The sequence below is a fragment of the Mya arenaria genome, chromosome 9 (assembly GCF_026914265.1).
Source record: "Mya arenaria isolate MELC-2E11 chromosome 9, ASM2691426v1".
Lineage (NCBI taxonomy): Eukaryota > Metazoa > Mollusca > Bivalvia > Myida > Myidae > Mya > Mya arenaria.
Window position 1 is genome coordinate 16,581,816 of NC_069130.1, and position 16,806 is coordinate 16,598,621.

The window sequence follows — 16,806 nt, forward strand, 5'->3', positions numbered from 1 at the left end:
CTTTTCTATTCTAGTTTAATAGCTGTTGAGAACCACTACGACACCAATGCATTGGCAAATAAACAACTTTATTGTAGCTCTTTCAACAATAATTGAGCTAACTTAATCTATTTTCCCGCGGTGTTTCACACAAAAGAGAGGAGCAACCAATAAATTCGTATTGTGCTAAATCATGCCCCTATAATTACTGACACGGACATTGGATAATATTTTCTTTGGGTACTTAATAAGCGGTTTTATTATATGTCATTAACAATATAAGGCCTTTTAAAGACTGTTTTACTCCATATTCAGCCTACATAAGTTTAATCTATTAGAAGTTAGCTGAACGAACTCGTGCCCCATATTGGTATCAAATTGCAGTTTGACTTGAAATCTTGATAAGGCATTCACTATTTTGGCAAGCACATTTGTAAATATTCAAAACCAATAAATAATTGAATGAGGTATGGTATACCCTTGTACTGGCAATACGTGTGAGTTTTTGCTAGGGGAGGTCACTGCGTAAGAGTTCAACAATTCGTTAGTTGTATGTAACCTGCATCGACAAATCGGCCCCTTACCAAATCGGCCTACTACCAAATCGGCCCCTAAGACGTTTCGGCCCTGCCATTTCGTCCCCTTAATTAAAATGACTCGAGATGTTTCGGCCCCTTAGTGATTTTCAACAGAGACATTCCGGCCCCTTAATTTTAATTTTTATCTTTAATATAAAGAAAAACATTGTAGGTCGTCTTATAAATGTAAATGTGGATGTGAAAAAGACATTCAAAAACGTGTGAATGAATAAATGTCTTTAATTTGTTAATGTTATTTACAGTTGATTAAAGAAGATTTGAGTAATATATACAAAGTAAGTATATATATTAAATTGTTTCTAAAAGTAGGTACCATTTGTTTTAAACGTGTTGCTGTGCTACTGTTAAATTTTCGTGTATTGGATATTATAAATGCGATGTTGTGCTACTTTTATTTTATTGTGTAATGGGATTTTGTTAAAAATTATAATGTCTGATTCTGATATATATATATATATATATATATATATATATATATATATATATATATATACATATATATATATGTATATATATATATATATATATATATCATACAATGTTTACTTTCAGGTCTATGGCAGGCCCTCCGCTCCGTTTTTCCGGGTACCCAGCTAAAGGGATATGTGCATTTTCATTGGTGCCAGTCTGTTCTGCGCCACGTCCAGCACCTGGGGCTAAAGGCAACTTATGAGCGGAGAGAGGGAGCCTACCAGCTCATCAGGAAGTTTTCTGCCGGTCGGTCAACCCTGCAGTTTTACGTTTTGCTGAGTCTGCTGCTGAGGGAATCCAAAATGGTGAAGGTAACACATCAACTGGTGTCGGTGGCAGTCCTTGGCCGTCAGCGTCGAGCGCGCTACAGAGACATCGACGCCAGGATCATGGATGAGTGGGACTCATACGATTCGCATGAGGTCACTTGCGAAGAGTTCCTGAAAAATGTTGGTGCCATCTACGGCGGCCGATAGGTGTTTGGTCAAGACTGATGTTAGACAATGGACATTACATTATACATATTATTAGCAACATAGTTATGTATAATATTTAAAGATTATTTAAAAAAAAAAATAAGTTTAAACATTTCTTCTTCAACTCTATTTCGTTTTATAAAAATATCTCGTGAATAAATCTTTACATGTTTTCAAGTGTACAGATATTTTCTTCAAATCTATTTTTATCCATACCTTTGTATGCATGTATACAGTATAGCTTTGTCTATTAAAATAAAAAAAAATGAAATTACATGTTTTTTACTAATATTTAGAAATAAAAAAATAAAATAAAAATAAGGGCCGAAACGTCTCGGTAATCAGGGGCCGAAACGTCTACGTGATGGGGACGATTTGGTAAGGGGCCGAAAAGGTAACCGTTTGAGCTAGGGGCCGATTTGGTAAGGGGCCGATTTGTCTGGTAGCCAATCTGTTAACTGCTCCATACACCAAACTGAAAGTAGACTTGAACGATATTGACAACAGGTAGGAAAATATTGTTACAATGCGTATTAAATTAATGTTTAGACATTACTTTGTAAAATAAGTTATAGATCCACTGAATAACGTTATGAAGTGACCTCTTTTAAAACACATTAGATTGATTAATTTTTATTTCTATAAAGTATAATTGAAATTCTATCACAGGAAATTGACTCAGTGATTGGGTCGACGTTATATTCTATACACGCTCACAGTCTGACCATTGGAATCTATACACACTTATTTTTTTCCGTAAAGTAAACCATGAAACTGTTGACTGCGACCATTTCAACTAGTTTTATTTCCGGATAGCCTTTTAAGCTCCCGTTTTAGTATAATAACTCTTTTAAGGATTATAACTTGGACTTCCAATATGTCGACATGGATAAACAGCCTCAAGTCAACTTTGTTAGTGCTCCGTCACCATGATGTGTCGCTGTGGTACGAAAGGATTGGGATCAAGTTTGCTAACAGTAAAAGATGTATGATTTTACTTTGACGTTTGAAATATCAAAGACGAATATTTGAATGTTATTTTATGTATGTTTGGTTCATAATGGTACTTTGTCAAGTGTTTGTGGTTTTTAATGACTGATGCATAACATTCTTAATGCAATGTCAGATTCTAATTGAGAGAATTGCTCCCATTTGTCCAAATTTTATTTTCATCAATTGTGGCAATGAAAGCAGATCAGATATCATGCACAGTAAAGATTTTCCTTTTCTTTTTATAATATATCTTGAAGAATATCAAAGACTGTGGGAACGGAAAGGTTTTATACCAAGACTTACAGTCATAGTTGATAATGACAAAGTAATCAAGTATTGCATTATTCAAATATAATTTCAGGTTGGTGACAGCAATATGATGAGGGAAGGCAGGAAAAAGTCTTATTGTCTGGTAATGTTAACAAGAAATGTTTAAAACACCTTCTTTTTTAATCATGATTTCCAGTATGATATCATGTGTATTGTGATCCTAGAATTGGACTTTTTTCTTTAATTGATTTTTAGGAATATTTAACTGCTTCAGACTTTGAATTAATATCATGACAGTAAAGCAAACCACTAAGTATGTTTTAATATATTTTGCCTAATACTATCGTACATGCCATCCATAAAGCATACTTTTGTTGTAAAAAAAAATTCTTAATATTTGCACAATAGGTTTTAAGACTTTGATTTTTTGAAGGTGATCAACAAAAGAAAGATTTTTCATTTTCTTTTATATTATGATTTAATTGCAGTATGTACTCATGGCAAAATGGTGTTCGAGAGGTGGCGAATAAGGATTTGCTTGCAGCATTGAAGAACGATAATATGTATGTGGTATTCGTTTTCATCTAAATATGTGAATACTGTGTTAAACTTTAAATCTTGCCATGAAATAAGTATCATGTATTCCAATTTCAATTTGCCAGTATTACTATATCATAATCCTTAAAGATCCTCTACAACTAAACTTTATGCAAAAATGTTTTTTATACATTTGAAATTCTTGTAATTTCCTGCTAACAGCATTTATTCATGTATTGCATATAAACTGATAAATGCCCAAGATTGCCAAAGAAATTGCTAACTGCTGATCTTTGATAAATGGGGATGGTTTTAATCTATATCTTTATTATTTATTTTTTCAGGCAAAGAACAGAAAGAAAGGTTCTCTTAACATAGAAAGTAAAGAAATAATGAAGTTTACACTACAGTCCACAATCTGGATGTGTTTCCTTTGTTATTTGAACATGATTTATTTTAACTTACATAACAAGTATGCACTACAATAATGAAAATCTATATTGATAGTAATGATATTCCATTAAACATGGACATGGAAAAAATATTCTTTGACAGTGCAAGATAAGATAAATCCAGACATAGTCAGAGTCTTCAGTTAACTTGGATGTGTTCCATTTGTTTCATCCACATACTTGAAATTTGTCTTGTAACTACGTGTATTTTTATGAGGTTAAGTGGTGAGTAATAAACCTTTATCATAACATTTTCTTATTTGGGGATAGTATGTATTTATGTTGACACTATGTGTACCTTCATTCTCTTCATTTTTCTGTACGAAACAAGACCGAATGTGTCATTTTAGTTTAACCATTTTAAACTGTATTTATTATACTCTTCATTACCCATTCGTATATTATCAAACATTTTAACAAATTTAAATTTGTTGTTATTTTGATTATATTGTATTGATGTCATAGGGTACATGTACATGTCCATTCCTAGCCTTCAAGATAAAACAGATATATTCTTTGTTGTAAAATGTGTTCTTTATGCATATACATATAGAGTGGCTACAGAGAACTCAACATTTTTCTTACAAAATATCTAAGGGTTTCCCTGCATGTGATTTCTGCATTCAGTGTACCTCATGTTATATAATACATTGTATATGATCAATAAAACACTTTAAGAACCAAAGCTGTTGCTAAATACTTTTTAAAAGCTGTATATGTACAAGACAATATTGAGACTGTATAGACACCAATGTTTGTCCTAACTTGAATATGTATAGATTCCAATGATTGCCTTGAGTTGAGGCTGTATAGATTCCAATGTTTGTCTTAAGCTGAAGCTGTATAGATTCTAATGTTTGTCTTCAGTTGAGGCTGTATAGATTCCAATGTTTATCTTAAGGTGAGGCTGTATAGATTCCAATGTTTGTCTTAAGCTGAGGCTGTATAGATTCTGATGTTTGTCTTCAGTCGAGGCTGTATAGATTCCAATGTTTATCTTCAGTTGAGGCTGTATAGATTCCAATGTTTGTCTTCAGCTGAGGCTGTACAGATTCTAATGTTTGTCTTCAGTTGAGGCTGTATAGATTCTAATGTTTGCCTTCAGTTGAGGCTGTATAGATTCTAATGTTTGCTTTCAGTTAAGGCTGTATTGATTCTAATGTTTGTTTTCAGTTAAGGCTGTATAGATTCTAATGTTTATCTTAAGTTGAGGCTGTATAGATTCCAATGTTTTTCTTAAGCTGAGGTTGTATAGATTCTAATGTTTGTCTTCAGTTGAGGCTGTAAAGATTCTAATGTTTGTCCTCAGTTGAGGCTGTTTAACGTCCAATGTTTGTCCCTACTTGAAGCTGTATAGATTCTAATGTTTATCTTAAGTTGAGGCTGTATAGATTCCAATGTTTGTCTTCAGCTGAGGCTGTATAGATTCTAATGTTTGTCTTCAGCTGAGGCTGTATAGATTCCAATGTTTGTCTTCAGCTGAGGCTGTATAGATTCCAATGTTTGTATTCAGCTGAGGCTGTATAGATTCTAATGTTTGTCTTCAGTTGAGGCTGTTCAGTTGAGGCTGTATAGATTCTAATGTTTGTCTTCAGCTGAGGCTGTATAGATTCCAATGTTTGTCTTCAGTTGAGGCTGTATAGATTCTAATGTTTGCTTTCTGTTAAGGCTGTATAGATTCTAATGTTTGCTTTCAGTTTAGGCTGTATTGATTTTAATGTTTATCTTAAGTTGAGGCTGTATAGATTCCAATGTTTGTCTTAAGCTGAGGTTGTATAGATTCTAATGTTTGTCTTCAGTTGAGGCTGTAAAGATTCTAATGTTTGTCCTCAGTTGAGGCTGTTCAACGTCCAATGTTTGTCCCTACTTGAAGCTGTATAGATTCTAATGTTTGTCTTAAGTTGAGGCTGTATAGATTCCAATGTTTGTCTTCAGCTGAGGCTGTATAGATTCTAATGTTTGTCTTCAGTTGAGGCTGTTCAGTTGAGGCTGTATAGATTCTAATGTTTGTCTTCAGTTGAGGCTGTTCAGTTGAGACTGTATAGATTCTAATGTTTGTCTTCAGTTGAGGCTGTATAAAGTTCAATATTTGTCCAAAATTTAGGCTGTATTGAATCCAAGATCTCTCAAATTTGATACTGTTTAGTTTCCAATTTCTCCCACCTCAGATAAGTAGATCCATTAATTTAACCATGCTAGAAATTCTTATCTAGCCCACGGGCGAAGATAAAATGCCCGTATGGAACTTCTTTTAATGGTCACCACATTGTAACTACCTCCCTTGTTGAAGACTGTCGTCTGTAGCGTCTGTTTGAAGCGCATCATGGAAACCTTGTCTTGTGGCAATATTTAGAACGCTAGTTAATTATTTCTCGCTTCAAATGTCACCAGAAAACAGTTTTCACAAACCTTTCAAGAAATAATGCTTCACTCTACTTAGAACTATTTAAAGACCGATCAGACAATTTACATACTCTGAATCACTGCGCGAATATCCATGACAACCACGAATTATCGCATATCCATACGCAATTATTTTCACTAAGCACAAAAGAGTTCCAGCAAAAAAAATACATTTTTACTTAATTTTGTTTAACTGAGGTGGGAGAAAAAGCATCTACCATAGCCACTCGTGTAAGATAGGTTCATCCCGACCCTCGCGCAGGGTGTTTTGCGGAAACGAGGTAAACCTCGTTTCCGCAAAACACCCTACGCTCGGGTCGGAATGAACCTATCTTACACTCTCGGCCATGGAAGATACTTATAATCTGTCTTAATATGAAGCTGTATACAGTCCAATGTTAGTGCTAGTGTTGTCTTAATTATTATCGGAAATCTCTAAACATGTGGATACAGAAATTTTCATATATTTTACATTTCAATGGGGGTTTATAGATTCCAGTGGTCAGACCGTGGGCGTGTACCCAGTGATTAGTCTGAATTTAATAACATGTTAAAATCATATTATTTTAAATAAGAATGGTTGTTGCCTGACATCGCTAGTTTTGTCTGTAAACTATTTTAAATTAAGGTAATTTTATAACAACGTACTGACAAAAAAAAAACGATTTCGGGCAACAGCCATCCATGCGTTCATTAAACTAGTTTGTGGTGAACGTATGCTGTTGGCAGTGAGTGTGCTTTCATTTCATACCAAATACTGAGTCAATTTCCTGTGGTGCTAATCAGCGATTTAGTCGTGAGTGTGAGAGATTATAGAAACTTTGAGGTATGTATCAAATTAATAACTTAAGGGAATAATAATAGCTAGGTTTTCAAGATTTTTTTGTTTTTAGACAACCTAACTTATTGTACAGCATGTTGGAAAAAAATATATATAAAATAAAAAAATAAAATGCACGTGTGTTTTAATAAGCAGTTCAAAGAGCTTTGAATATAATCTAGTCAATATAAACAGTCGTTTCAGAGTTTATGTTTTGGTTGCTCCATGCGTCCGTAGTCAGGTTGTTTTTTTCTAAGCTTAATCCTAGCGCTAAGAATATCTTGCGGAAAGCTAACGCAACTGCTTATATAAATACGTTTAACAGCCGGGTACTGCAGGGACCCTGGACCAAAATTTCGACAGATTTAGATTCGTTATCTTGGAGTTGGTACAAACATTTTGAAATGTTAAATTCCTTAAAACTTATCAACGTATTATTGACATGCAAATGATTTAACTGTGTGTATTTTAAAACACTAATGAAAAATGCATATTAAAGTGTTTAGGAATGTATTAAATTTGTATTTAATTTGATTTTTTTTATTTTTAATTGTCTGCATTTTAACATTTACATTTATTATTGACTACAATGTAATCAAAAAGTTTCGGAAATATGGAAGATATTTCAGACAACGACTCTTGACCTCTATATGAAGTATATTTACATGGATTGTGAAAGTACAGATTTTGTCCTAATTTTATAATTTCTTTTATTCTTGTAGTTAACCTGTTAGCGCATTTATCTGAAATGCATTTATAGCTAAGTGGTAACACGAATCTTATTACGTTAACCAGTTAGTATGTTATTTATTAAGTGGAATTCGCAAACCATAACTAGTTGACCTGTTACTGTTGTACAGCTAAAAAGGTAATAGGTGGCAGTTTTGCGTACTTTCAAGCCTGTTTTGAGTCTTATGATATTTATCTTACCGAAAAGTAACGCGAATATTAACTTGTTAGCTACATAATTATCGCGAAAATTAAGTGATTAACCCGAAACATGTCGCGAACGTTAACAGGTTATATTACGGCAGTTATAGGCCACCATTAGTTTCAAAATATATATGTAGTCATATAGGAACAATAATACCAGATAAATAACAAAAGGGTTTCGCATAAGGAAATGTAGATGGTCGGGAACAAGTCACATCTGATTTAATTACTCATTTCAGAACAAAATGCCATGAACAAACAGCATCATGACGAAGTACTATATATACCTTATATCGATTGAAACAATAAATTAAAATATCTAAAACATTTAAACTTTCAGTATTAAAGAAAACATTTCAATCTTTCGCAATGGGAAAAGGTCCACAGTCGTAAACATTCGCATGCTGCTGATTCCAAGGGATCTTTATATGTACACTTGAAGGATTGTTACTCTTTCATGTCGAATATGTTGGTTAAAAGTGTATTTGTATATTTTATTTTAAATTTATAGTGGTATTATTGCATGCGTCCAAAACGTAAAAACATTCGGGGAATTACTAAATAATTGTCACCAAATGATATACATCGCCGAAATGTTTTTGGATACTTGGATGCAAATATGTCAGTATAAAGTTGACCCATATTTAGAATAAACAGTTTATCATTATATATGTACCCATCCTTTGCTGACGACCAAACAAGATATACAGCGTCTGATAAAAACATTCATACGTTGGCTACTAACTTAACAAATCTTAAACCGTCCCTTAAACATCGTTTCAGTTAAGTGGCACGGAGAAGCAAGTCATTAGTCGTAAAGAAACAATCGTGGGCACTCCTTTTATTTATAGAATGTATTTCTATTTTGTTTGCAAACTTTTTAATGTATGCATCAAAAGCCTTGTTAGGTCTTGATAAATTTTGAGACAAGTGTGGGATTGACAATTAGTAAACTAGTTTAAATCAATCAGTGAACTCCTATTATTTCTGACTGTTTTTTATAAACATATTTTAAAGTATATGCACTCGTATTGACCTTGAACCTTCGTCTGAACAGAGTTATCATTATGTGAACCTACTAGACTAGCCCCTGCAGTTTTCTTTGCAAAACTGGCAGACACAAACCGGCAATTGCAAGATGTCACAAAACATAAAACATTATAAATACAGTTTACATAAATATTTACCAACAGTATGTGTAGTGTGTGTTATCTTGCAATGTGTCGTGTTTGGTGTTTGTTTAACCATGATTCTTGTGCCTGTATGTATGTATATATACAGCCTCTCAGGTAAAGTTTATGCATTTGTGCTTGTCCGTTAATTTATATCGTGTTTTTTTTAAACATGAACAATATTGTTTATTTTCAGATTGACTTGACTTTGATGAAAAAATCTGGCCTACAGACATGCTCCTTTACACAGCTGTATGCGCTGCATTTTTTACCTTCACTAACATTGTCATTGTTGCGCCGTTAAACAAAAATGTTGAGCAAATCTTCAAGACAATACAAAGCCTTCAGGTCAAGAAGGACGCTGAATTCAGGGTGTTTCCATTACAATGGCAAGCGCAACATGGTGTATACCCAAGTGAGGTGAGATTGAACTTCCACGGTGATGAGCAGTACTATGCTGTTAGAGAATTGTTCAAGATTCCAGATACAAACATGTTTGCTCCCGCTTGGGTAACATCATGCATTATTGAGGCGTATGCTTTTGGAAAAGCTCCAAAACCAGGTTCTGAACAATTGAAAATGTCTCTTGAGGCTGTAAGTACATTTACAAATCGGAATAAACCAGGGTCCGATTCAAAGAAAACCTTCTGGCCCCAGGTTTTGAATAAAACTGATCAGACTTATACAAGTACACCAGTTAATCTATTTGAAGTGCTGCGCTTTCCAGATTATCTACCCAACAGTTTGATTGAAGAATTGCTTGAGATAATCGGACTGAAGGATTTGGAGCATGTGTATGAGCTACTGGTCAAGGAAAGGTTGGTATCAGCTATGGTTAATGAAACGTTGGTATGAATTACTAATCAAGAATAGTTGGTATGAGCTACTGGTCATTTATAGGATGGTATGAGCTACTGGTAATATATAGGATGGTATGAGCTTCTTGTCAAGGAATAGTTGGTATCAAGGAAAAATCGAATGAGCTATTGGTCACAAATTGTTGGTATAAGATGAAATTTTGGTATGCGCTTCTTCTCTTCTCAAGCAGAGGTTGGCATGAGCTACTGCTCGAGTAAAGGTTGGTTTTAGTGTAAGACAAAGCTTTCATAAACTTTAACTATATACATGTACTTTAAAAACATTGTCGTAATGTCTTCAATTTCCAACTAATTTTAACGTTTTAAAGTGAAGTATATTTATAAGTTGTTTAAAAGATGCAATGAGTGTGTCTATTCAATCTTAAATGCATTGTAAATCATTCATTATTAAAAACTGTCCAAATCCCAATCAACTATAGTGTTGCATTTAAACTTGCTTAAATATATAGCAAAATGATGTAAATACATTACGATGATAGTTTTCTTGTCAAATACATGTTACTTGTGATGTATTTTTGAAACGTTCTAATTGCAGGCATATTTTTGCAGAAGCCTTTCACATCCCTCCCGACTTTGATGACACATTTGTGAATGTTGGATTAGGCAGTATGCTGGCTCAATTCGCAGAAGACTTCCCATCAGAACAGCAGCAGTGGATGGCAGATAATTCACACTTGCAATCTGTGTTTGATAATCTAAAGAAATATGCATACAGGTTGGTACTTTGAACTCTAAATAGTAAAGTTTATGATTTATTGCATGTACATCTTTGTATCTTTTTAACTATATGTATGACTCGACTAGTGTGCACAGAAAAGGGAAAACAAGCTGAATGCCCGTTTCATCTGTTCAATGCATTGCTTCGATGAAATGTAGCATGTCCAAATCATATTTGGATCTTTTCATTGCATAAAATTGTGTTGTTTTCAGTATTTACCTGGTGGCTTTCTGCATGACTTGTAGAAACTAATTTAAGTAACATAGTATGATAAATCAGTTTTGATATCTTTAATCGGTCGCAATGATACGTCAGTTGTGACATCTTTAATCGATCGCAATGATTCGTCAGTTGTGATATCTTAAATCGGTCGCAATGATACATCAGTTTTGAAATCTTTAATCAATCGCAATGATACAACAGTTGTGACATCATCAATCGGTTGCACCGATAAATATTTGGTATGCTCTTGTGTTCTCTTTCTCAGGCCTCTATCAAGTGAATCAAGAGTGAATACGATAGATCCGCGGACGTACCTGTACATGCACGGATTCCTGGAAAAGGCGGTTTCAAATCAACAAGATGTTGCCTTGGTTACCACTTGGGTGTGTTTGGACATTTGAAATTCTATTTTATGCTAAATCGCTTTACATAGTTTAGTAACAGGTGGCTTTATTGAGTTTTAATGTAACTCGTGCTCTATTACATTTAACAGAATAAGGTAAATTATTTAAATTAAATGGAATTATAAGCTACATGAACCTGAATTTTCCAATATCTGCTCGATTTATATAGTCCATTATTTAACCAAAAGACGGATACATGAAACTTTGTCTTGAACAGTTACAAGACATCGATGAGGTGAAAACCATGCTAGATCGTGGTGTTGCCATGCCATTTAGCGTGAACAACGTTGACATAACAGTTTGTGCCAATGTTTTGTATGGATTGACCACTTGTCTTGGGACTGGACTCTGTAAGGGAGACTGGGTAGACAGTGATATACAGGTATGTGAAACAAAATATTCTTAGAATTAGCTTGTTTGTGAAAAGCATAAAACAGCATTTTGCCCAAACGTTTTGTTTAGACTGACCACTAGTCTGATTACTTGGTTGTTTATTTGTGAATTTTTAATTTTAATGCAACTAATTTTGTTTGCACATTTACTGACATCGAGTTGGTGTTGTTACCGATGTCTCGTTGTCAAAATTTAAATTGGCAAAACAAGTAGTTATTTGTTTCTACATAATAATGATAAGATTTGCGCTACTATATTAAGTATTTCATTTGATATTGTAGTATATCAATTGTTACATAAATTGTACGCAGAGTAATTTGATAACAAATATTTACTGGTTAAATGAACAAGAGAAATATTCATATATTCAAAATAAAAGTAATTGTGTGTATGCTTACTTATGCGACCAATTTTTCAGCAAATCTATATGAACACCACTGCTTTGTTAGCCTATGAGATGTCGACAAATCTGTCATCCCGGCCTGATCTTGCACTGACCTACTACCCGTCTCGGTTTGTGTTTTATAGGTTTACGAGTCGAACTTTCGCCTGGCTAAACCGGTTTCTGCCAGGCCGTATTGGGAAGCTAGATGCAAATGTTTTCAAGGTACCCACTGTTTTACTAGAACGAGTATCCAAGCGAATGCAGTTCATGTTGCTATATCTCCCAATAATAATGCAATAATTTATTATAATTATTATATTCAACATAAAATGTTTTACTCAGTGTAGTCGCGTAGACAATTAATTTGTTATTTTCAATTTCCCAATGAAAAACTTCCTCATGCTTATCTATACCTCACACATATGAATCTAATTTCAGGATTGACACACAGCCCATTAAAATGCCTAATATGTTTGGCCGGTCATATGTCGTTTTTGGTCTTTCAATTGAAATGTACCTTTATTTTCCTTTCTTATAGCTTGCAATGTATAGAATATAATTATAAAAATGACAGTATTCGTTAAATATATTTTATCTTTTTAGTTGGAGCGATGCTTCTTAAAGTTTACTTTTTGTGCAATTTAGACACAGATGTTTCAATTATTGTAGATTTGTGTTTAATTAATAATCTAGTGTATACATGTAACTATATTTATGAAGATTTTCAATAGTAATGAGATTCCTATTTTGAAGATATGCAGCATTGAGTATGTTTTAATTTACTAAAATTCAAAGTTTTTCATGGATGCAAATTAAATAAAAACAGATAAATGCATATTGATCATAGATGTGAATAAGGGTAACTGTCTTTTATAGATGCTGAACTATGCCTATGAAAGTCTCTGTGTAGCCCTGAAAACATATGTGACTCAAGATATTTTGACCATTATCCAAGATGAAGGCCATGGTTGCTATATAGACGATTTTCTTGGCAACAACGACTTTGATCTCTTTAACAGATCAGTGGTAGGAAATATCGATAAAAATATATAACTTAAAAAGACACGAAGACGTTTGGTTTATATTATGTCATGTTTGAAAGTTAAACTCTTTATAAATGTTCAAATGCTTAAATCATAAATATTGGATTGGCATTTTCTCTTGGAAAAAAAGAGCTTTGGTTTAGCATTGGTATAATTCAATCTAAGTATGCTTGTAATCGTACATAAAAAGCTTTTTATCTCCATATTTAACAGAAAAATAATACTGAAAGAAAGGATCATTAGATCAGACACTTTTTTATTACAACAGACTTTTCACACAAAAAAATCATATCAAGGCGTTCTTTGTGTAACGTATACGAGACAAAGTTTTGGCCCAATTGTGTATCCTATTTAATTTATTTCAGAATCGTGCAGAAGATCGTATATTTTCCACAGCTGTTTCCGCCAATGCACTTATCAGCACCTACACAATATGGTCAAACGGCTCCTTGCTCTGGACGTCAGGTATGGTAGTGTTGTTGCACATTGTACGGCAGTTTTCGCCCGTGCTCTCTCTTTGGAAAGTGCTGTTTCAGTCTTCTCAGTCACTCAGTATTTATAAAAAAAAATGGTAGGCAAATCTTTTTGTAATCATTTATTGGTCAGGTTCCCTCACATTGCAATGATAAAGTGCTCTTTGAATGGCAACTGTTATTTTTATCCTTTATCGTCAGGAATAGTGAGCAGTTCTACTTTTTCCGCAATAGTATAGTGCTCTCTGGTTGAATAGTGTTATTTCAGTCCTTTGGTTATCAGGAATATTGGTCAGTTCTCCTTGCATCGAATGATACAGAGCTCTTTGTTTTGCAAGTTCCTTTCCAATTTATTGTGCGTGCTCTATGCTTGGAAAGGAAAAAATATTGACAATTCCTCTTCTACATCCTCTGCTTTGAAAGAATATACTATATTGTTTTTGATACATACTCTCTATAACCTAAACATTGACAGCCATAAACTATAGTCATTAAGATACCAAAGTGAGGAAAAGTTGTGATGTTGTTTTCTATTTCAGATACTCCGACCACAGTCCATGACAGAGTACATTGTTTGATTCAGTGGCTGTCCAACAACGTCTTATCAACAAAGTACAAGCCTTGGAATGCGTTCTTTTCCGGATCAGGAAAAGGAAGAAAGGTATGCCAGTTTTGTTCCCATCATTTGCAGCCATTAAGGAAAGGCTGTTTGTTATCTTCTTAATTTAAAGCTTTGTAATTAAACCCAGAATGTTAAAATTCAAGATAAAAAGAATGAAAATGAATATTAACAGAAAATGAATGTTTTATATTGAGTCCACCTGTATTCTTTTATCGTAATTTATAAACATTCTAATGTGAAAGTATTGACAACATGTAAAATAGTTACCGACACAAAATGTTTATGTAATGAGGGCAAATTGTAGATATTACAGCAACATTTATGTTTGATTTCCCAGAGTTTACCATTTTTCTACCCAGCAAACAGAATGGAATACTTCAATGGTACGAAATTCACCGACAAAACCTTCCCAACTGACATCCACAACATTATCGGAATGCAGAGAGTAGTTTCCCCTAGTTTGTATGACGCCATGTTAAAACAGCCTCACTTTGGTCAAATGACCCCAATGACCTTTGACGGCTATAATAGTGAACCTGGCATGTTTTTCCCATTTTGGTCATCGGAGGCTTTTACCTATGCAACTTCTTTAGTAGCCATCTCTCACTATGATAATATTGCTAATAATTAACATTTTCTGTGAGCCCTAGTAGCTCCTCTTGTTTTTCGAAAACAAAAGGTCAAAGTTTTGTCATAGCGTTGGTGTTGTTTTCGGCGTCAGCGGGCAATCTACTTTCCTTTGTTAAAACTCAGGACCTACTAACAATGTTCAAATGAAACTTTGATTTAAACATATTTTTATTGCCTTTTTTCTTTCAACATGATCGGTATTTACAACAATGATAAATATAGAGTATACAAAAAGCAAATGGGTTGGACACAAGTTCTAACAACATTAGTAACGTTTTCCCCATTTGTACACATGTTACCGGAAATTTTACAATCATTTTTAACAAGACTTATATATCCGGCATTAATATTTGCCGAATTGTGCTCCTTATGTGTTTGACAAAAACATAGAAGTGTTAGCGTTCGCTCTGTCCAGCTGTTGTGTTTCCAGCTCTTGTGCTAGCGTTCGCTCTATCGAGCTCTTGTTTGGATGTTGACAGCATTCCATGTTTACAAAAAGAAATACAACCATGCTGTTTTTTTAAATGTGCAGTATTGAGCCCAAGTATAAGATAACTTCTATTTTGGTGTTGTTTTATATTAGTTTTATTGAAAAGAAAAGAAACTGATAGAATCTATGTTTAATATGCTTGTATCTATAATGAAATATGTTTAAACTCTCATTTTGTAAAGCAAAGCGAATGTTTATGTAATCGGATTTTTCAAGTGTTTACTATTAGTCATTTTATTTTTTCTTGTTCAGAGGTTTTAGAATTATACAATCAGACACTTGAACACTGATCTACTATTATGGGAGAAAAGTTGTATTAATCAAGAAGTATAACTTTAAGATAATTGTTTAATAATAACTGTGTTCATTGCTATTTTTTGACTGTGATAAAAAAATGTTCAGCATTATTGTTAAATATTGATTTATCCTACCTCTGTATTTTGTATTACAAAATCATGGTTTTTTTTCTATAACCATTATTAAAAAAAAATCGGTAAAACTAACGAGTGTTGTATTTTTTTAAATCCTTTGTTTTTTTCCACTTTTTAAAGAAATTGTACCTTTCGGTATATCTTCTTAAAACAGTATAACATTTTATTCCTACTTGTAAATTATGAATTGCTTACTATATTTGTTGGACCATTTAAATGAACGTAGACACTGTACAGAGAAGATGTTGTTCATCTTGTAGATTGGTACATACCAAAAATTGTCAGAATCTTTTCTCTTAAAGATTCACTCTACTCCCCCCCCCCCCCCCCCCGAAAAAGTACTACAAATAATACAATTGCTTTATATTACCGGAAAGGATTAATAAATATCGAAAACAATGTGTTTTTTTTATAAAGGATTCCTCAGTCAATATCGTGTTTCATTTAAGTAACTTCACACTAGCAATAAACTTGCGAGATGAAATGAATGTGCATATTTTCTGGTATATATAGGTTTATCAGCTTATGTTATGAATCAAGCTAATTGTATAATAAATCATCAACTTACATAACAACTTAGAAAATGACAGGAATTTATCGGTAACAATCTGGGGCCACTCAATATTCGTTTTTTTTTGGATTCGACTTTAATTGCCTGTTAACAGAGTTTTAAAAAGGTAAATTCACGCGCGCCAACAACCTTTTAGTGATTACGGGCCATCATGACCCGCTTGGTATTGTATCTAAATTAAATATATACAGCAGTACGATATTCATGAGACCTCCATTTTCTTCTGAAAGACCAACCAGATCCGCTCATGTGTGAGTAGATGTTTGCCCTTGAAATTGTATAAACCTTATCAAAGTATACTCTAAGTGAACAATTGTTACAGATAGTTGTGCATTATTGGTGTCTGTACCACTTTGCCCTTTGGAACATGGTTCACTTTAAGTATGTAGTGTTACTAGTATGTGCATGCTGTGGATATGAACTGCTGTCGCTGGTATATAT

The 16,806-nt window shown here is 33.6% G+C and overlaps 1 protein-coding gene across 1 annotated transcript; it reads left to right on the forward strand.

Annotated features, from left to right (window-relative positions):
- The first annotated feature begins 1,985 nt into the window (after positions 1-1,985).
- Positions 1,986-15,940, forward strand: LOC128246452 (uncharacterized). Its single transcript, XM_052964665.1, has 10 exons — positions 1,986-2,032; positions 9,302-9,923; positions 10,519-10,698; positions 11,189-11,306; positions 11,545-11,709; positions 12,139-12,327; positions 12,982-13,131; positions 13,514-13,613; positions 14,161-14,282; positions 14,581-15,940. Exons 2-10 carry the CDS (start codon positions 9,340-9,342, stop codon positions 14,872-14,874), a joined length of 1,902 nt encoding a protein of 633 aa, XP_052820625.1. The 5' UTR covers positions 1,986-2,032; positions 9,302-9,339; the 3' UTR covers positions 14,875-15,940.
- Positions 15,941-16,806: the final 866 nt, after the last annotated feature.

Bases quoted from the DNA above. Each gene is read 5' to 3' on its own strand.
- LOC128246452 (XM_052964665.1), top strand. From the start codon at position 9,340: ATGCTCCTTTACACAGCTGTATGCGCTGCATTTTTTACCTTCACTAAC. The intron at 13,132-13,513 runs GTAGGAAATATC...AATTTATTTCAG, and splicing joins ATCTCTTTAACAGATCAGTG to AATCGTGCAGAAGATCGTAT. The intron at 13,614-14,160 runs GTATGGTAGTGT...TTTCTATTTCAG, and splicing joins CTCCTTGCTCTGGACGTCAG to ATACTCCGACCACAGTCCAT.